Genomic DNA, 23,055 nt, shown 5'->3' with positions numbered 1-23,055 from the left:
ACTAAGGAATCCCCAACTTTTATAAAGACATGCAAATCTTGTGCTATCTAAGATTTAAGATGAGTAGCTAAAACAAATACCATCCTTCATTCCATTGTTCAGTTCTAAAAAGTTGTACTCCAAGAAGATCTTCAAAAAGCACACTTCCATATGGTAATTTATACTTTATTATAAACAATCAATGTTTATTTAAAATATTAGTAGCAATAAACCTTTAAGTCATCAAACAATTTTGTAACTGCCTGCCAACACCATACTAGTGTACAGCCTTCTTTAGAATCAAAGTGTGTGAAAGGATTTAAGGGCACACTTGCTAGCAGCATTCTCACACCACCAACCAAAAGACACAGGGCTCACACAGAGGAAAAGCCAGGTCCTAACTATAAAACATAAAAACCTGTGTGGGGGGTGCCTCAGTGGCTCAGTAGAGCACCCTTCCTGCTCAGCGGGAAGCCTGCTTCTCCCTCTCCCACTCCCCGTGCTTGTGTTCCCTCTCTCACTGTGCCGCTTTCTGTCAAATAAAGAAATAAAATCTTTAAAAACAAACAAAAAACCTGTGCACATTTAATAAGAACTCAATTATGCCAATAACACAATAATATGTTCTTGCACTGATCAAGCATTTTTCAATCAAGAAAAAATATGGATGTGGGGCGTCTGGGTGGCTCAGTGGGTTAAAGCCTCTGCCTTCAGCTCAGGTCATGATCCCACGGTCCTGGGATGGAGCCCTGCATCAGGCTCTCTGCTCAGCAGGGAGCCTGCTTTCCTTCCTCTCTCTCTGCCTGTCTCTCTGCCTACCTGTGATCTCTGTCAAATAAATAAATAAAATCTTAAAAAAAGAAAAAATATGGATGTGAAGATTTTAAAATAAAAATATGATATAATCCACAACACTTACACTGCACTTCTTCAAAAACTAATGTTCATAACCTTTAGAATGAATTATTTCTATGACAGTAAATATGAAAATATCTGAGGAAAAATGTATAAGCTGATTAAGTTTTTTTTTTTTATTTTTTTTTTAAAGATTTCATTTATCTATTTGAGAGACAGAGATCACAAGTAGGCAGAGAGGCAGGCAGAGAGAGAGGAGGAAGCAGGCTCCCGGCTGAGCAGAGAGCCCGCTGTGGGGCTCGATCCCAGAACCCTGGGATCATGACCTGAGCCAAAGGCAGAGGCTTTAACCTGCTGGGCCACCCAGGCACCCAAGCTGATTAGTTTTTTAAAAGCCAATGCCATACGATGTTCCCACTTTTCTTTTTCATTTTTAGTTATGAAAGAATTTAAAATTCAGAAAAGTGAAATGATATATAATCCAAATGTAACAATTATAACATACTGCCATTTTTGCTTTAGTTTTTTTATGAAACAGAAAATTGCAAGTTAGTTGATTTCCCTGCTCATTCCACTGTCTTTTCTCCCCTTTCAGAAGTAAAATTCCTACTGAAAATAATGTATCTTCTTCTAATCCATGGGTCTTTATAAATAATTTTGCAGGAGTGCCTCGGTGGCACAGTAGTTGAGGATCCAACTCTTGGTTTTGGCTCAGATGGCAATCTCAGGGTCCTGCGATCAAGCCCCACGTCAGGCTATGTGCTCAGCTCAGGGTCTGCTTGGAATTTTCTCTCCCTCCCCCTCAACCCCTCCAGCTCCTGCAAATAAATCTTCAAAAGTAGTATTCTGCAGCATACCTGCATGAATCCATAGACAACACAGCACTGTTTTGTTTTTAACAAAACAGAAGGGGTATCACATTCAATTTCTTGTAACTTATTTTTTCCTCAACAGTTTCCAGGATTTATCTGTGTAGACACCCAAAAATCTCATTTGTCCATTCTGTTACAGTAATAAATTGCATTAAACTGCTTGCTTATCCATTCCTCTATAGTTGGACAGTTTCCAAATTTTTCCTCTTACAAATATAACTGAAGGGGCTCCTGGGTGGCTCAGTGCAATAAGCCTCTGCCTTCAACTCAGGTCATGATCTCAGGGTCCTGGGATTGAGCCCCGCATCGGGCTCTCTGCTCGGCGGGGAGCCTGCTTCCCCCTCTCTCTCTGCCTGCTTCCATTTGTGATCTTGATCTCTCTCTCTCTCTCTGTCAAATAAATAAATAAATAAATATTCCTTTAAAAAAATACATAACTGAAATAAAAAATGCTAGTACATGTTTCCTGTTGTATAAATCCAAGGCACGGGGCACTTGGGTGACTCAGTTGGTTAAATGTCTGCCTTCAGCTTAGGTCATGATCCCAGGGTCCTGGGATCAAGACCCACATCGAGCTCGCTGCTCAGGGGGAAGAGTGCTTCTCCCTCTCCTCCTCACTTGTGGTCTGTCTCGCTATCTCTGTATCTCTCTCAAATAAATAATCTTCAAAAAAAAAAAAACAAAAAAAAAACAAGGCTCCACCGTAGGGTATATGTACCTCACAAAATCTTGCCAAAAATTACACACCCTTCAACAGTGTATTAGGGTTTCTCTTCCCCACAGCCTTAACAATTGATACTATTAGACTTTATGAAATTTGCACAAATTGAAGTGAATTTGAAATATTTGAAATAGTATTTGAAATAAAATTTGAAATAGTATCTTGTTATTTAAGAATGATCCAATTTTTATAGTTTTATTAGACAAATGGGCTTTCTCTTTGTCATATTTCTATTTCTAGATTATAGATATCCAATATGCAATATACAATTTATTCCTCTCGTGTTCACCCATAAAGTCATATACTATAGAATTTTAAATTTCACACTGAATCTTTCAACAAAACAAAAATTTTTCTTTATAATTATGATTTTCAAGTTGGCATGAGCCTTCAGGAAAATGATGATATAGACTATCTTTAATAAATACATCCCAGGGACACTGGGTGGCTCAGTGGGTTAAGCATCTGCCTTCAGCTCAGGTCAGGAATCAAGCCTTGAGCTGAGTATAGCAACTTGCTCAGCAGGGAGTCTGTTTGCCCCTCTCCCACTGCCCCTCCCCACGCTTGTGCTCTCTCTCATTTGCTTGCTCCCTCTCTCACAAATAAATAAATAAATAATCTGGGGGGGGGGGGAGACATTCCATGTTTCAGATTTTCATACTGTTCTGGGGCTCCTGGCGTGTTTAGTCAGTAAGTTCAAGCCCCATGTTGAGTACAGAGATTACTTAAAAATTAAAAATCTTTAAAAAAATTTTTTATATTCTTCTACTGAACAAAGGAGGTAAATACCTTACTGAGACAAATAATTTGGTCCAATCTTTTTAAAATAACAGTTTGGAAAAAAAAATAATAAAATAAAATAACATTTTGGGGGGGATATAAATCACATACCATTAATTCTACATTTTAAAGTGTACAGTTCAGTGGGTTTTGGTATAATCACAAAGTTCCACCACTATCTAATTCCAGAACATTTTCATTAGCCTAAAAGAAACTCCATGCCTGTTAGTAGTCACTCTCCATGATCCCCCTCTTCTAGTTCCAGCAACCACTCATCTACTTTCTGTACAGAAATTCATCAATTTATTCTTATTCATAGTCTTAAGAAACTTCTTTGGGTCATTTCCTTCAATTAGCCACTGACTAACACTTGTAACTGTTACACACACACCTTTCTTTACTATGGAAGACTGTCTAATAACTTAGACTCCCTGAGGAAAAGGCACAATTTGTTCTAAAATCAGGGGTAAAACCTATCTATCAGCATATGAATACCATTACCTCCTTTGCTATTATAAATAGCAATTTGGGCGATACACTTGCCCGAAATTCAGTTCATTCGTTACACAGCCACAGTGTGCACATCCCTATTCTTTCTCTCGAAAAAGGCTGCCGGTAATTGGGCCACTCGTACAAAGGCGTGAGCTGAACACAATGCACTGCAATGCCCAGTGCCTCGCTGGACTGAAGCAGCTCAGAGAGTTTAGGACACATGTTCTATCTCTTTTACCTAATGAGATTTTTTTTTTTTTAATGCCTTTAAGAAATAGTGCTGCAGGGGCGCCTGTGTGGTTCGGTGGGTTAAAGCCTCTGCCTTCGGCTCAGGTCATGATCCCAGGGTCCCTGGGATTGAGCCCCACATCGGGCTCTCTGCTCAGCGGAGAGCCTGCTTCCCCCTCTCTCTCTACCTACTTGTGATCTCTGTCTGTCAAATAAATAAATAAAATCTTTAAAAAAAAAAAAAAAAGAAAGAAAGAAAAAAGAAATAGTGCTGCAAAAGAACCTGAAGACTCAAAGGGCCACTGAACAACTCACCCGATTAAAACACCAGAGCCTTGTTTTGCCTATTTTCACAGGACTTTAAGAGATGCCTACCAGTGCTCCCAGTAACCTGAAAGCAAACATAGTCACAAGACAGCTCACCAGCATCTCAAAAAAAGAGCTACAATGTCTAGGGAAGAACAAAATGTGTAATAAGGAAACCATAGCTCCCCCCATGACACCAGGGGCCCAGCTCACAAACAAGACAGCCAAAAGGTTGGTAACCTTGTCTTTTCTGATGCCTAATTTTCCTGCAAAAACTGCTTTGGGATGAAAGAGGAAGGCTTCCAATGCCTAAAGCAATGAATTCCTCAGCTATACTACCTCTGGCTGAATTACACACACTCTAGGCACAAAATATAATACAAAGAGAATACTGCAATTAGTCTTGCAACTCAAGGAAAGCACAGTGAAGTCCCAGAAGCTCTCTAAAGTGGACCTTACAATTGCGACCATAGAGCAGTTCACAGAAAGTACACAGGAAGGGACTGCTTATCTACATTTTCACCATGGTAATAAGTAATCATCTGTCATCTGCATAGTACTTCATTATATGCCCAGACTGTTCTTATAATCATATTTCTGGAGTTACTTATCATAATAGCTGAGTATGACAGATTAAAATTTATTTTCCTTTTTCTAGGTACTCGGATTACAACAGATAGGAGAACATCAGCATGGTAAAATAGATAAAAAAGACTTCCTTTGTCTCAAAACCCTGTCAAAAAGATGGCAGAATTACAGCAAAGGAAACAGTCAACAAAACAAAAAGGCAACCCACGGAATGGGAGAAGATATTTGCAAATGACAGTACAGACAAAAGGTTGATATCCAGGATCTATAAAGAACTTCTCAAACTCAACACACACAAAACAGATAATCATATCAAAAAATGGGCAGAAGATATGAACAGACACTTCTCCAACGAAGACATACAAATGGCTATCAGACACATGAAAAAATGTTCATCATCACTAGCCATCAGGGAGATTCAAATTAAAACCACATTGAGATACCACCTGACACCAGTTAGAATGGCCAAAATTTGCAAGACAGGAAACAACGTGTGTTGGAGAGGATGTGGAGAAAGGGGAACCCTCTTACACTGTTGGTGGGAATGCAAGTTAGTGCAGCCACTTTGGAGAACAGTGTGGAGATTCCTGAAGAAATTAAGAATAGAGCTTCCCTATGACCCTGCAATTGCACTGCTGGGTATTTACCCCAAAGATACAGATGTAGTGAAAAGAAGGGCCATCTGTACTCCAACGTTTATAGCAGCAATGGCTACAGTCGCCAAACTGTGGAAAGAACCAAGATGCCCTTCAACGGATGAATGGATAAGGAAGATGTGGTACATATACACAATGGAGTATTATGCCTCCATCAGAAAGGATGAATACCCAACTTTTGTAGCAACATGGACGGGACTGGAAGAAATTATGCTGAGCGAAATAAGTCAAGCAGAGAGAGTCAAGTATCATATGGTCTCACTTATTTGTGGAGCATAACAAATAATATGGAGGACATGGGGAGATGGAGAGGAGAGGGAGTTGAGGGAAACTGGAAGGGGAGATGAACCATGAGAGACTATGGACTCTGAAAAACAACCAGAGGGTTTTGAAGGGGCGGGGGGGGGGGGGGGAGGTTGAGGAACCAGGTGGTGGGTAATAGGGAGGGCACGTACTGCATGGAGCACTGGGTGTGATGCCAAAACAATGAACACTGTTATGCTGTAAATAAACAAATAAAATATATATATATAAAAAGATGGCAGAATTGCTGAATTTTAGGGTTCGAGGAAACCTAGAGTATCCAATGATTTCAGATGATGAAGAAAGTAAAAGCTCAAAAGAGTCATAAACAATTTCCTCAATGTCAGCAAATTAGGGGCAAAGGCAAGAGGAAAACCCTGGCCTCCTGACTTCCAATTCAGGATTTCCACACTAGCATATTCCTTTTCTGTAAATAAGAGAACAGGTGAGGAAGACTCTGGGCTGTTTGGTTCAGCACACTATCTTTTTGTCTTTTTTTAAAAAGTTTTATTTAATTAAGAATCTCTACACCCAACGTGGGGCTAGGACTCATGACCCTGAGATCAAGAGTTGGATGTTCTTCCAACTGAGCCAGCCAGGAGCCCCAGTCTTTTAAAATGCCAAATCTTTCCTCATTGGCTTACCAAAAAAAAAAAAAAAAAAAAAAGTTACAACAAAATCCAGACCTGTTATCATTTCTGCCAATCTGAAAGCAAGAGTAGCTCAATAAAACAGGCCAGGCAATGCACTGGAATGACAATGAATCCAGCAGGATTATACGGATAGCAAATGAAACAGAGATGAGAGATTCTGTTTAGGCCTCAATACTACTGAGCAAGAGAGTTCCATGGTATAACTTGTTCTAGATCTCTGAGGTCAAGGATTATTACTTTAACTTTTGATTTTTAAATTTTTATTACAATATTCTATAAACTTTTTTTAATCACATAGGTTCAATTTTTAACAAGAAAACAACAGACAGCATTTTAAACCATCATTTAGAGCAGAAAGGACAGAGCTGCAGGGAACAAAGCATGAGAGGAAACCAGGAGTACAATCAGAATCCTACTGAAGAAGTCCGAGAGAGAGGTGAGGATGGCTTAGCCAAGGGCAATAGTGAAGGAGATAGTCAGAAATAGACTTGTTTATCCCTGTGATGCAAAGATGGTTCAACATATGCAAACTATTTAATATGATGGACTACATTAACAGAATGAAGGGTAAAAACCACATGATCGTCTTGGGGTGCCTGCCTGGCTCAGTCAGAGCATCCAACTCTTGATTTCGACTCAGTTATGTTCTCAGGGTCCTGGGATCCAGTCCCATGTCAGGGTCTCCAATCAGCGAGGAGTCTGCTTTTTCCCTCTCCTTCTGCCCCTCCCTCTGTTCACGTACAGGTGCACGCGCTCTCTCTCTCTAAAAATAAGTCTTAAAAAAAAAAATGATCATCTCAATAGATGCAGAAAAAGCATCTGATGAAATCCAATACTCTTTCATGATAAAAGTTCTCAACAAGGAGTGCCTGGGTGGCTCAGTCGTTAAGCATCTGCCTTCGGCTCAGGTCACAATCCCCGGGTCCTGGGATCTAGCCCCGCATCAGGCTCTCTGCTCCACAAGAAGCCTGCTTCTCTCTCTCCCACTCACCCTGCTTGTGCTGTGTTCCCTCTAATGCTTTGTCTCTGTCAAATAAATAAATAAAATCTTAAAAAAAAAAAAAAGACTTAAATGTAACACAACTGAAACTGTAAAACTCCTAGAAGAAGACATAGGGGAACAGCTTCATGACATGAGTCATGGCAATGACTTCACAGACATGATACCAAAGCACAGGTACCAAAAACAGAAACAGGCCAATGGGACTATACCAAACTAAAAAGCTTCTGCACAGCCAAGGAAACAATAGAGGAAAAGGGCAAGCTACAGAATGAGAATAACGTATCTATAAATCACATATCTGGTAAGTGGTTAATCTCCAAAATATATTAGGAATTCCTACAACTCAAAAACTAGTAACTCAATTTTAAAATAGGCAAAGGACTTGAATAGACAGTTCTCCAAAGAACAGCATAAAACCACAATGAGTTATCACCTCATACCTGTAGGGATGTCTATTATCAAAAATGCAAAAGACAATAAATGTTGACAAGGATACAGAGAAGCTAGAACACTTCTACATTATTGGTAGGATTGCAAAATGGTAGCCATCATGAAAACAGCATGGAATTTTCTCAAAAAAATTAAAAATAAAACTTCTATATGATCCAGCAATCCCACTTCTGGGTATTTTTGCAAAATAACTGAAGTCAGGATTTTGAAGAGGTAGCAGCACTACCATGTCAATGCAGCACTGTTCACAGTAGGCAAGGATGTGGAAATAGCCTACAGATAAGTGGATTTAAAAAGTGGTATATACACACAACGGAATATTATTCGGTCTTAAAAAAAGAAGGAAATCCTGTAATATGCAATGACACAGATGAACCCCGCAGAGTTTATGCTAAGGAAGATAAGCCAGTCAGTCACAGAAGATAAATACCACCATAGATACCATGGTTTCACTTATCTGAGGTATCTAAAATTGTCAAATTTGGGCTCCTGACTGGCTAAGAGCATGTGCGTCTTGATCTGGGGGTCATAAATTCAAGCCCCACATTGGGTGTAGTGATTACTAAAAAATTTAATTAACTTTTTTTTTGAGAGAAAGAGAAAGAGAGAGAGGGAGAGAGCATGGGAGAAGGAGAAGCAAACTCTTTGCCAAGCAGAGAGCCTGATACGGGGCTCAGTCCCAGGACTCTGGGGTCGTGACCTGAGGCGAAGGCAAACACTTAACCAACTGAGCCACCCAGGCGACCCGTTTATTTTTAAATAAACTTTTGTTTTTTAAAAAATTGTCAAATTCATGGGGTCCCTGGGTGACTCAGTGGGTTAAAGCCTCTGCCTTCGGCTCGGGTCATGATCTCAGGGTTCTGGGATAGAGCCCCGCATCGGGCTCTCAGCTCAGCGGGGAGCCTGTTTCCCCCTATCTCTCTCTCTGCCTGCCTCTCTGCCTACTTGTGATCTGTCTGTCAAATAAATAAAATCTTTTTTTAAAAAATTGTCAAATTCACAGAAGAATAAAGTAATGGTTTCCGAGGGGCTATAAGGAGAAGATTAAAGAGGAAGCTGCTAATCAATGGGTATAAAATTTCAGTTATGCAAGATGAATACGTTCTGCCGTACAACATCGTGCATATAGATAACATCACTGTGTTGTACACTTAAAAAGCTATCAAGAGGGCAGATCTTATCTTAAAAGTTATCATAATAAAACATAATTTTAAAAACGAAAACAAACAGTCACAGTGGGATGTATTAAAGCTTGGGTTAGAATCTCATGAACATATATCTTAAAGCAGTATTTTTCAAATTGTAATTTGTAATATCCTGGTCACATAATCAATTTAATAGACTAAGATCAACATTTTGCAATTAAATAAAATAAAAACTATCAGATTGCACCACATGTAGTAAGGGTATTATTTCATAAAACGTTTGTTTCAGGTATCTATATACTTACGCATACAATTGGGTACCGATATAAAATATGTCTCTAATTATGAGTTATAGCCCAAAAAAGCTTGAGAAACTTTGACTAGAGGCTGAGAATACTTATCTTCCCTAAAATCTGTCAAAGTCCTTCATTAGGCTCAAGTGAAACAAGCTACAACAAGTTTAATTACATTCCTACTATAATCTTATTGATCTGCCAAAAAAATACATCATTTGGTCTTTGGAGGAAAAAAAAAAAAAAAGAACAGTACAAGCAATATTCAAGCATCACTGGAATGCCAGGCGTAAATTATGTTATTTCTACCAATCATGGAGATACACAGATTACTAAAGAAATAGAACACCAATTTTCTTTAACCACCACACAATTTTAACCATTCAACTACTCCTAATTTTAGGGATTAAACACCAACATATACTAGCTTTCTGAATTTTCAGGAAAATACCTTACTTGCCCAAATGAGAAAATATGACCTAATTCTCCTTGAAGAATACAAAGTATATACTATAGCTCTGAAATATTCCTTCAGAAAACTTCCTGCCTTAAGCAATAATCTTTTTTTAACAACAGATAAAATAAAACTGTATCTACCAATTCACCAAGTCTTTGGGTTTGAGTAGTTCACTCTCTGAGCAATGTTACTGGCATGTGGGGTGGATAATTCTTTGTTTTGGACTATTGCCCTTGGTCCCGGACCACTAAATGCCAGTAGTGTATCCTCCCTCCTCTACAGTCACTGCAACAACCAAAAATGTCCCCATACTTTTCCAAATACTCTCTGGAGATACAGCACCTCTGCCATTAAGAACCCCTGAAAAATTTAGCTGATATTCTCCTTGAAGTATCTCCTTAGATTGTCACGTAATGAACTGTGGCTCCAGTTCAGGGTAGAGATGTCAATCAGCTATCAATGCCTTGAATTTAACCATTTCCAAGGCAGCAATAAGAGCATATGATCTAAAGTAGAGAGAATATTTACGTTTGTTTTTTTTTCCTAGCACAGGCAGTCCTTTGGATATTATTTTTAAAATGGTATACAGCAAATGTAAACATTTAAGAAATAAAAGGTTAACATATGGATTCTACAAGTATTCTAAGTTAAATGTTTATCTCCTTTCCCGCAAGTTTCACAAAGAAAGGACAGGACAGAGAATTATAGAAGAAATGTCTAAGATCATTTCCTTGAACAAAGACTGTAAGTACACGTATATGTTCATGTCTACATGTCTAGAGCACATATTTAAAGGAAAAGTCACTGAGTAATACCTGACAAGTTTTATCAGGTTGAAAAGAATATCTAACACTTACTAAATACTTGTGACCAGAAACAGTAGCCACTGCTTATTCAATCCTTGCAGCAAGCTTACGAGGGCATTATTATTTTCCACAGTACACGGAGGAGAATACTGAGGTCCAGGGAAGTTAAATAACCTGTTCAAGATCACCTAGTGATTAAGTGGCTGAGCCAGGGTTCAAACCCAGATTAACTCCAGAGCTCTCCTTAAGAGCTGTATTGTTTCGAGGGACACATAAGAAGGTGGGAGGAGGAGACTTTAAAAGCAAAAAGAGGGGTGCTTCGGTGGCTCAGTCAGCTGAGTGTCCAATTCTTGTTTTCCGCTCAAGTCATGATCTTAGGGTCAGGGGACTGAGCCCTGCTCTGTGCTGAGCATGGAATCTGTCTCAGATTCTCTCTTCCTTTGCCCCTCCCCCACCTAAAAAATAAATAAATAAAAAATATAAATGGGAAAAATAAAATAAATAAAATCAGGAAATAATCTGTCTGAAAACTATGAAAAGGTTATCAGCAAAAATTCCTATGACCCAAAAAAACTAGATTTTCATCCCAAGGCTCTTCAGCAACAGTATTTAAACTCTTAGTTGTTCATATTACAAAGAAGCTCAAATTAAATGAACTGTGAACTCCATTTCATACATATCACCTTGTACATAATACTCAACTTTAAAACACCATTAGCCTGTTTAGTTGACTGTTTAGGTGTCATTTCTATTGTGATAACCACATGGTACTTCTGTACAAAAGATATTTTAAAAATCAGTATTACTCCGGGGCGCCTGGGTGGCTCAGTGGGTTAAAGCCTCTGCCTTCGGCTCAGGTCATGGTCTCAGGGTCCTGGGAACAAGCCCCGCATCGGGCTCTCTGCTCATCAGAGAAAAGCCCCTCTCTCTCTGCTTGCCTCTCTGCCTACTTGTGATCTCTGTCTGTCAAATAAATAAAATCTTTAAAAAAAATCAGTATTACTCTGATCAATTATATATTACAAAGGGAAAAAGTCACCTACATGATGGGCAAATCTGGCAGACAGGAATTTAACCAAATGTGAATTTAACATCACCATTCATGAAACTACAATCGTGGGCCTCCTGATGTTTAGCATTAAGAAAAGGCAAAACATCCTGCCCACAATATTTATCCTGAAGCAACACAAGAGGAAAAAGATACATTCAAATTGAAGGATAGTCTACAAAACAACTCATCTCTTAAAATGTCAATGACATGAAAGACATCTTCCTTCCTAAAACCGGGCTTTAGGAACTGTCTTGGGGTAAGAGCCAGGACAACTAAAGGACATTATTAAAACCAAGAAAATACACAATAAAGACGGCGTATGAGATGATATGTCAGTACTAAAGCTCTGGAGTATAAAACTGTATGTGGTTGTGTAGGAGAAATCTCTTTATTCTTTGGAAAAGGATGCCAAAATATTTAGGAGTAAAGTGTCATGATGTCTGCAAGTAACCCTTACATGTTTCAGCAAAATATAAACACGTCTGCATGTGTGTGTGTGGAAAGAGAACACAAAAATGTGGCAACATGTCCAAAACTGATCAATTTAGTCAAAAGGGTATATGGGTAACCACTGTACCATTCTTTACACTTTTCTGAAGGTTTAAATGTCATCAAAATAAAAGTTTGGGGCAGAAAATACTCCAAGACACAAAACTCAGGAATCTTAATGTAAATATTACCTAAGGATTAAGGCAGAATAAGAGAATCATTCTCTTTCGTGAGGCACCTGGGTAGTGCAGTCAGTTTAGCACCGGACTCCGTTTCTCTTGGTTTCCGCTCGGGCGGTGATCTCACTCAGTGAGATTAAGCCCTGCGTTGGGCTCCGTTATCAGCAGGGAGTCTGCTTCAGATTCTCTCTCCCCCTCTCTTTCTGCCCCACACTCATGCTCTCTCTTCCCCTCTCTAAAATAAATAAGTCTTTTTAAAAAATCATTCTCTTTGGTAAAAGTAAGAAAAGCAGAGAAAGGAGTCAAGAAGCAGAAGTCATGAAGCAGGACAGGAATTCAGACCAACGTGACTCTATCTATCTATCTGTCTATCCTCTATCTTCTGTCCTTGTAAACCCAAGGACAAACACCCTATTGGCAAGAACCAAGTAAGCAAATCTCTGTGCGCAGAAACAGTGGGTATTCACTCACCCACCAATATTTACTAAATATCTATGTGTCAGACTCCATGGCAGCAGCACAGCAGTATAAATAAGAACACAGACTCTGGAATCAGAGTGTGCAGGTTCAAATCCCAGCACTACCAAATCCCAGCTCTACCATTTGCTATTGGTGTATCTTTTAGCAAATTACTCAACCTCTCAGTGCTTTGATATCTTCGTTTTTAAAGGGAAGATAATAACAACACCTAATTTAAAGGGTTGTTATGAAGATTAGATGACATAACAAACGGGGCACCTGGGTGGCTCAGTCAGCTCAGAGGGGAGTCTGCTTCTCCCTCTCCTGCCTCTCCCCCGCCCCCAACCTCTCCCCCGCCCCCAACCTCTCCCCCCAGCTTGTGCTTGTTCTCTCAAATAAGTAAAATCTTAAAAAAATAAAAATTTCAAGAAGCTCTTGTATTTCTTATTTCTTATTTTTTATTTATTTATTTTAAAGATTTTTATTTATTTATTTGACAGAGAGAGAGAGAGACAGAATCACAACTAGGCAGAGAAGCAGGCAGAGAGAGAGGGGGAAGCAGGCTCCCCGCTGAGCACAGAGCCCAACGCAGGACTTGACCCCAGAAGCCCGAGAACATGAACTGAGCCGAAGGCAGAGGCTTAACCCACTAAGCCACCCAGGTGCCCCTATTATTTGTTTTTAAAGGGAATCGTTTATCTGGTTATTTCTCTTTGTATATATAGATTAGATATTTGTTAACTGGAGAATTCTGCTCTGTACATGAATGCTCCGATGCTAGGTAAATAAGGTAAATGATATTCTAGTACACCTGAACTTTGAAAAGGTTTTTTTTTTTTTTTTTTTTGAAGATTTTATTTTTAAGTAATCTCTACACTCAGCATGGGGCTTAAACTTTAACCCTGAGATCAAGAGTGGAATGATCTGATTGACCCAGCCATGCATCCCAAACTTTTAAAAGTTTTATTGGAGAATCAGTTCTCTATTTCAGCATAGTAAACTATTCTAAAACTCAGCAGGTTAAAACAACAATAAACATTATCTCATATGGTTTCTGTGGCTCAGGAATATGGGAGCAGGTTAACTGAGTGATTCTGGCTATAAGGCTGTCATGTGTCTGGGGGCTCTGGCTATCTGAAGGCCTGCCTGTGGCTAGAGGATCCACTTCTAAACTTACCCACACGGCTGTTGGCAGCAGGCCACCACTTCTCACTGGCTATTGCTGAAGGCTCAGTTCCTTACCACATAGACCTCTACATAGGACTGCTTGAGTTTGTCAAGACATAGCAGCTGGCTTCCCTCTAGAGCTTTCTGTCTCTTTGGGTTTGCCTGTTCTAGACATTTCACATAAATGGAATCATACACTAAGTGCCCTTTTATGAGTGGCTTCTTTCACTCAGCCTAATGTTTCCAAGGCTCATCTGTGTTGTAGCAGGTGTCAGAACTCCATTCTTTTTTAAGGACGAACAATATTTCATTGTATGGATAAACCATATTTTAAAAATTCATGTATCAGTTAATGGACATTTGGCTTGTTTCTATTCTTTGGCTCTTGTGAATAATGCTGCTAGACCATTTGTGTGCAAGTTTTTGTGTGGATGCATGTTTTTGTAGTTCTTAGGTATATACCTAAGTGTTGAAGCCTGTATTTTATCCCTCTGTGCGACTGCAGTAGAATTCTAACTGGACTTGTCACCTCTTTAATTGGCCTTTCACTTTGCTATCCAAGTGATATTTCTGACATGGAGATTTAATCACATCTTATCTCTGTTTCTGTGTTTTCAGTGGCTCCTTGCAGCTTTCAGGAAAAAGTCCAAACTCAGCTTATCACATAGGCCATTTACAATCTGGCTCCTGCCTTCCTTTAAGATTTTCCTGCCATGCTTTTCATTCTTGTTCACTTAACCTCAAATGATGTCATGCTTTTGCCCATTAAGGTTTTCATGTTTCTACCATTGTCTCGAATGGTTTATCACTCTCTTTGAATGGAATACAACTACTTATTCTTCAGAAATCTGCTCTGGTTCCATTTGTGATAAACTTTATTACCTTTAATTAATTAATTTTAACATTTTATTTATTTATTTGAGAGAGAAAGAGAGACTGTGTGCACAAGCAGGGGGGAGGAGCAGAGGGAGAAGCAAAAGCAGACTCCCCGCTGAGCAGAGAGCCAGATGCAGGGCTCTATCCCAGGACCCTGAGATCATGACCTGAGCCAAAGGCAGACGCTTAACTGACTGAGCCACCCAGGTGCCCCCCTTTATTTAATACTCCTTCTCTGTGATGTTACAATACTTTTACCATAATGCTTATCATGCTGTTCTCTGGACATTGATTCTTGTTTGTTTCTTCAAGTAGACTATAAAACCCTGAGGGAAGGAGCCATATCTTCACTGACTTATTATCTCTAGGCCTAATAGTAACACAAAAAGTAACTAGTATCTATTGGATTATTGAATATATAAATGCCTGGCAATCATTTGCAGTGATGTGGATGTAACCAGAGGGTATTATGCTGAGCTTATTATAAGTCAATCAGAGAGAGACAATTATCATATGATCTCCCTGATATGAGGAATTTGTGAGGCAGGGCAGATGGTTGTGGGAGGTAGGGAAAGAAAAAATGAAACAAGATGGGACCAGGAGGGAGACAAACCATAAAAGACTCAATCTCACAAAACAAACTGAGGGTTGCTGGGGGCAGGGTGGGGCAGGTAGGGATAGGGTGGCTGGTTATGGACATTGGGGAGGGTATGTGCTATGGTGAGTGCTGTGAAATGCGTAAGCCTGATGATTCACAGACCTGTACCCCTGGGGCAAATAATACATTATATGTTAATATGAATGAATGAATGAATGGCAATATTCTAGCATTTCACTTTTTTAAAAGGTTTTGTTTATTTATGGGGCGCCTGGGTGGCTCAGTAATTAAGCATCTGCCTTTGGCTCAGGTCATGATCCCAGGGTCCAGCAGAAAGCCTGCTTCTCCCTCTCTCCTTCCTCCTGCTTGGATTCCCTCTCTCACTGTGTCTCTCTGTGTCAAATAAATAAAACCTTTAAAAAAAAAAAAAAAAAGAGGGCGCCTGGGTGGCTCAGTTGGTTAAGCCACTGCCTTCGGCTCAGGTCATGATCCCAGGGTCCTGGGATCGAGTCCTGCATCGGGCTCTCTGCTCAGCAGGGAGCCTGCTTCTCCCCCTCCCCTCTCTGCCTACTTCTGATCTGTCTGTCAAATAAATAAATAAAATCTTTTTAAAAAATAAAAATAAAAAAATAAAAAATAAAAAAGATTTTGTTTATTTATTTGAGAGACTGAGAGAGCGAGCGCATGCAAGAGAGAGCACAAGCAGTAGAGAAAGAAAGCAGCCTCTCCACTGAGCAAGGAGCCCGATGCAGGGCACAATCCCAGCACCCTTAGATCATGACCTGAGCCAAAGGCAGACACTTAACTGACTGAACCACCCAGGTGCCCCAGTACAAGACCTTTTATTGAAAGGTCTGAAGCGTTATAGAATAATGTCTTTCAAGGGGGAAAAAAAAACACAACAACACTTCAAATAAAAGCTAAAGCCACTCTTTAAGAAAGGTTACACTTTAAAAAAGTGGTTAAAAAAAAAAGGAATAAAAATGACAAAAGGGTGGGGCACCTGGGTGGCTCAGTGGGTTAAAGCCTCTGCCTTTGGCTCAGGTCATGATCCGGGGGTCCTGGAATCGAGCCCCGTGTCGGGCTCTCTGCTCAGCAGGGAGCCTGCTTCCTCCTCTTTCTCTGCCTACCTATCTGCCTACGTGTGATCTCTTTCTGTCAAATAAATAAATAAAATTTTTTTAAAAAATGACAAAAGGGTAAATGTTTGACCGGTAATAAGAAACTTTTTTAAATTCAATCAATTAACATATAGTGTATTATTAGCTTCAGAGCTAGAGATCAGTGATTCACCGATTTTCCATAATACCCACTGCCCATTACACCCTGTCCCCTCCTTACTGTCCATCACCCAGTTACTAGATCTCCCATCCCCCTTCCCTCCAGCAACCCTGTTTGTTTCCTACAATTAAGAGTCTGACAAGGGATCTTTTGGGGGACCTGGGACTGTAACACTGGAGTGTAGCAGTGGTTGCACAACTCTACAAATTTACTAAAAATCACTGACTTGTACCCTTCCAACAGGCAAATTTTGCAGTATATAGATTACATATCAATAAAGCTGTTTCTTAAAAACTGGTACTTGTTTCTGAAGCAAGAAGGGAGAATTAGAGTTTCTCTGACTGAAGAAAGTAGTGAAGAGAAAAAGTACAATAATTTATTCTACAGACAGGAAAATAAAAATGAAAACTGCACACATTCAGAAATACTAATGTTTCCATTTCAGCCCAATAAAGGACAGTATTGTGTCACTGGGTTACGCACTATAAACCTTGCTAAGACCACAAAAGCTTACTGTCTTAAGAGTAAAAAAAAACAATAGATTGAGAGACGTTCAATGTGGAATTAGGGGAAGGAAAACTCAGACTTAACATCCTATCACCTAGGAGAGACGTAACAATTTATTCTGATCCCATGTTACTGCATAGGCCTGAGACATAGAGATGGTACCTCCTATCAGAAGAGAATTTCGGGGCACCTGCGTGGCTCAGTGGTTTAAAGCCTCTGCCTTCGGCTCGGGTCATGATCTCAGAGTCCTGGGATCGAGCCCTGCATCGGGCTCTCTGCTTGGTAGGGAGCCTGCTTCCCTTCCTCTCTGCCTGCCTCTCTGCCTACCTGTGATCTCTGTCTGTCAAATAAATAAATAAAAATCTTTAAAAAAAAAAAAAGGAAGAGAATTTCAAAAGGAAATTTAAAAGCAGAAAATCAAATCTAGAATCATCTTAAAAGAATGTATGACAATTTCTTTACCAGCAAGATGACAACAGTCAATTCCCTCAGCCAGCAAAACATCCAAATGGGGGATTTTTTGGTATTTCTGGAGAAGAATAATTTGCATTAGTTCAGGGGCTTTTGCAGAAGCTGCCGGAGATAGCAACGCTGTATTTTACTTACCCACGTGCAACTACAGAGAGCAAGCGAAACTGCACCTATAAACAACCACAATTCACATTTGCTTTGAGCTATGAAAATATTAACCTACTCTGACCTCCTCTGCACCAACATCAGCAAAGCCTGGTCAAGAGTCTCAACTTCCCAAAACAGCACAGGTGTCTCTAATTTCAGACCTGCTAGTCTCCTTTCTGCCTTGGCTAAATCAGTAGCAAGTCTGTTTTTATTTTCTAGATAAAAACAAAAACAAAAAATTTCACTAATTCGTGTAGGCATTTTCCTTTTTTTTTTTCTTCACAAAAGAAGGTTCTAGCAGACATAAATGACATAATGAAGACATAAATAACATAAATGAAGAAACATGTATCAATATCCAACTCACTTTCCTCTAAATGGCTGCAATAAAGGTCAAAATAGCTCAAGATGGTGATATCCATGAGGTTATAAACACTCAGACTTGAAAAAGTATAACATCAATGAACTTGATATATTTCAATAAAATAACATAGTGTGAAAATAGCATGCTTAATAGCATTTACAGTAGTATGCCTAATTCTTAGTAGGAGTTCAGTAAATTTTAGTTTCTTTCCTTTCCATTAATTCTTACAGTATTTCCATGAAATAGTTCCTGTTTATTACTATCCCAATAAAAAGCAGGAAAACAGAAAGAAGAGAATCTCCTGAGTGACCACCCAGACCAGACCCAACATTCAGGCCTCTAGATGATGATGAAGGGAATTCATCTGCAGAAGTTAAACTTTCATCAACCCTCCCTACTCGCTGCTCGAGTGACTCGTAGTGTCAATTCCAAAGACCATGGTTCCCTTTTCTACAGAAAAGTAGCTCAGGGAGGCACCTGGCTGGCTTAGTCGTAGAGCATGCAACTCTTGATCTCAGGACTGTGAGTGCAAGCCCTACATCGGCCATAAAGATTACTTAGAAAAAGAAAATGGTAACTCAACTGTCTTTCCTTATGGCAATGTATTTATGATTACTGTTCTTGCAAGCTTATCTCAAGAACTTTTGCTTTTTTAGGTGCAAGAGTCCAAGGCTGTCATCAACCCACAGAACCTTATATTCAAGTTCACAGGATTCCTGGTCGGGAGGGTTGTAGGGAGTAGTGTCATTTTTTTTTTTTTTTTTTTTTTTTTTTGGCTATCAAGTTCACTCTCTGAGTGATCCAAGTTTCCTGCACCAGTGAGCAATGGTATCTCCACATACCTCAGACCACAGTAAGCTAGAACTATGTGGACTAGCCCTACCTTGACAGGAAATGTTCTGACAGAAATAGGTTTGCAGAGCTGTGTGAAGCTGCCATCTATAGCTTTTTGTGGGCATCTGACACAAGACAGATATAGGAGCCCAAGCCATATCTGGTGTATTTTTGTTTCGCACAGAGCTGAAGCTAGGAACACAAGCATGCCGTGTCAAATCAAACTCTAGTGGGTGCAGATAGACAGATTCTGTCATCAGTAACAAAATTTATAATTGCCTTGATTGCCTGGCTACTGTCAAAACAGGCCCTTTGTTGTGTTTAGTCTACCATTCACATAAGCTACTGAGTGTGAGAGTGACCAGAAGAACTAGCTAGCCTGTCACTAGCCATTATCCCAAGGTGGTTTACATAATGGCTCTAATACAAGAACTTCTGGCCTCCAACGATGGGATCATGGTTTATATACACATGTGTGTGAATTCATGGTCCTGTTCTATAACCACCAAAATTTTTAACTGATTGTGCTGTTTCTTGGCATTCAAAAAATTCTGAAAAGACACCAGACATAGTCCACAACATTTGATAATCAACAAAGACAGACCATCATGGGGCTATGACTTATTCTAGTTCAGTAGAATTGAAAATACTAATAAAACAGCTTAGGAAAGGAGCAGGTAAAAGCAAATAAACCTGGGACCTACCTTGTTTACAACTCCCACAGACAGATGAAATTCAATTCCATGCCAACCATACCCCTCGATCACTAAAACACAAAGAGAAAAATAAAAGTTCATGCAAAATAAGTAGTTCTTCAAGTTCCTAAAGGGCATTTGGTTTCAAAAGTATGAAGCTGTTTATCTCCTATCTTCTTCATGCCTACAACAGTGGTTGAGCTGTCACTGGCAAAAGGCCCAAATAGGTAGAGTTAAATAATAGCTAACACTTGACCGAGCACTTACTATATATGCTACGCACTGTTCTAAGCACTTAAAAATACTAATTTAATCCTCAACAACCCTATGAGATAATTACTCTTCCTAAGTCCTTTTACAACCAAATTACAACTGACCTATACCTCTGAAAATTGCTCTTACTGGTGTTAAAAAATGACTTTTAAATAAATGCAGGTGATCTCAACTACTGTAGCTGGGCTGTTTCAATGGTTGACATATCTAGAAATGTTCCCTATTCATCCATTCATTATGTATTTCTCGAGTCCCCACAGTGTGCTAAAGAGGATTCATCCTCTGTCCCTTAGGAGAAACTAGTTGGGAAGATCAAACTATAATACAAGAAATGCTTCAAGAAATGGAATGCCCTTTGGAGGTACATCCTTTTGTCCAATCATTCAGTAAAAATAATGAGCTTTGAGAAAAGGGGAGGAAAGCTTCACATAAAAGCTGGACCTTTAAGAACAGGTATAGCAGCAAAGAGAGGAGAAAGGCTTTTCAGGCAAGGAAATGAGAACAACACATGGTGGCAAGGACAGTCACGGTGTATCTGAGATCCTTCATAATCTGATCCCACCCAGCCACTGATCTCCCTCCCCTCCCCCATTAGCTAATACCAAACTTCTTACTTCTGGGACATACAATCTTTGATAGTCCCACTGTTTCACTACTGCATAATAACATGTTCTTCCCCTCTTTTCCCTGGTAACATCAACGAATCTTAGTATATAGTAGGCACTCAATACAATATAGCCACTTAGAAATAATTTTTATTATTAAAGATCCAATTGAAATATTTTTCTAAAGCCTTTTCCAATTCCCCAGAGTTAATCTACTCGCCTCTCCACCACACTCACATGGCATTTGTCCATCTTTCCACTAGAGCAATAAAATATTTTATGGTCCCCAGGTTTCCTTTTTCCCTTTTCTCTTACATGTCCGAACAGAAACCATCTTTCATACAACTCAGTGTTCCCTAAGACCCAACACAGTGTCTGGCATATAACAGGTGCCCATTATATTCTTGTTGACTGAAATACCAACTGACTGTTTACAAGATTCCTTTAAAATGTCAGCCCTTTAGTACATTTAAGTGATTCAGTGTGTCAAAGTCTAGTGCACTTTTACATTTTCATGAATACATCTGCCACATAATTATGCTAACAATTCAGGTACAAAAAGTCAAAGTGGATTCACTAAAAACTACCGGGCTCACTAGTTTTTGCTTGACAACAAAATGAAGTCCCATTCATGCCAACTGAGCCAGAAGAAATGAACTGAATTGATAATGTAGATATTGTGGCCGGAGACCATACTCACTGAAATAATGCCAGTTTCATTCGCAGTCTGTGTGTTTAAGTAGGTGTTCATACTGGCTTTGGTCATGGATCATAGAGGTTACAGATTTAGAAGTCCAATCATAAATCCATGATTTATTTATAGAAACTTTCCATATAGTAGGAGTTTAAGAAGTAAAACAGCAGCCCTTCTGCCTGCCGAAAGCAGAGGGGAGCAGAGCACCAAAGGAATAAACCCTCTACTGACTCTGCTCTTGGCACTATTTAAAGCATAGGAAGAAATGTGCAGGGCAAGCAAGAGCCTTACTGAAAATCAGTTCACCCAGGACAACGGGCATTTCGAATGTCTATGCTATTCAATGCTTAAATATTAATTTTTATACATGCCCAAGTTCACTTAAAGCACAACTTGTGGCTCAGGACTTTAAAAATGTCCTAATGTGCTGGTTTGCCCACATATTAATGAAGTCAGCCAGGTTTTAGCATGCCAAGCTCAAAATACTCCCTAAATCATTATGCAAAGGTATGAACTCAATACTTCACTCTCAGGAAAAGACACTTAGGGGAGAAAGACGAAAGCACTAGTATTTCAAGGGAAGCCGTAACAGAAAATGTCAACTCCTACAGAGTGATGAGTTATCTTTTAAAAATAGATGAAGAGAAAAAAGATAAAAGATAATGACAAATTACTTACATTATTAATATCAAAATGAGATCCAGGATTTTTAGATCAATGTTGTCAGAGAACGTATTTTGAAACTGATTTCTACACGAGACCATCTTATAAAGAAGTTGTTTCAGTCATCCACTGACTAAGCCCCTTTAGAATTCAAGTCTTATGTTACACTGAAATGAGTTATATTTTTATGTGAACAGTTTTATAAGCAAAGTTCTTCTAATCTTTTATATTACTGGCTTTAGAGAAATGCCAATAAAACCTAGAATGACTAAAACTTTATAACTAGACCGTGGAAGCCCACACATCCAATCCCTTTGTTCTCAGTTGAGAAACCAGACTAGAAGAGGCTCAATGACTTGATAGCAGAAACACTTGGGTCCGAATCTGATCACTAGCCCAGTGTATTTATCCTACTACATACTATACAACACACTGCTTTATGAAGATAGAAAATGTCCTGAAAATTACAATAGAAGAAAAAATGTAAATACCTACACTTTTCCCTAACTTTTGAAAAGAATTTAAAAATTAGATGTGTGTGCCCTGATGTTCTGGAAAGGCTGTTCCTTAAAAATTTAGGCATTAGAAAATTCTAACAGTTATTTTCAAGGCTTTTGAAAACACGCTCACAGAGAATCTCCACTAGAAATGCAGCTTTAAAAAGTTTCCCTCACATTCCAAAGGAAATGAGAATAATTTTTACAATCTAAGTAAGATGAGATCGTCCTCATCTTCTAAAATATAAACTTCATACACACAAAAATAAATAATTTCACAAAATTCAGGATCTTCTTTCAAACAAGTAGTTCACCTGAAAGAAGGCTACTGCCTCATTTGGGGAGAAAAGGATGCAAATTAAAAAGAAAGTTAAAAATGGGATGAAAGAGGACAAAAGGAAAAGAAAGAAAGAGGAAAGAAAATCAATATAAAGGTTTGATTCCAATATCAAGAACGGAAGAGAAAAAACAATTCCTAATTAAATCAGTGAAGCGCAGTGTTTAAGCCAGCAGCCCTAACAAGGTGTGGTCACCTACCTCCTACCTTCTCAAACTGAACACCTACCAGAAAACTTCAATCTCATTCTGCCTCATCCCCCTGCTTAAGTCTTTCTTCCA

General features: G+C 39.2%; 1 protein-coding gene across 3 annotated transcripts in view; it reads right to left on the bottom strand.

Annotated features, from left to right (window-relative positions):
• Positions 1-23,055, bottom strand: part of MRTFA (myocardin related transcription factor A) — a 193,079-nt gene that overhangs the window by 140,633 nt on the left and 29,391 nt on the right. For all 3 annotated transcript variants that reach the window (XM_046013252.1, XM_046013251.1, XM_046013253.1), the window contains exons 2-3: positions 19,715-19,776; positions 17,657-17,723 (exon numbers count right to left, since the gene is read on the bottom strand). In XM_046013252.1, coding sequence (XP_045869208.1) covers positions 17,657-17,698 — 42 coding nt within the window. In that variant the 5' untranslated portion in view covers positions 17,699-17,723; positions 19,715-19,776. The remainder of the gene's footprint in view (positions 1-17,656; positions 17,724-19,714; positions 19,777-23,055) is intronic.

Source organism: Meles meles, chromosome 7 (assembly GCF_922984935.1).
Source record: "Meles meles chromosome 7, mMelMel3.1 paternal haplotype, whole genome shotgun sequence".
NCBI lineage: Eukaryota > Metazoa > Chordata > Mammalia > Carnivora > Mustelidae > Meles > Meles meles.
Note: the sequence above shows the minus strand (reverse complement) of the source record. Positions and strands in the feature narration are given on the sequence as shown.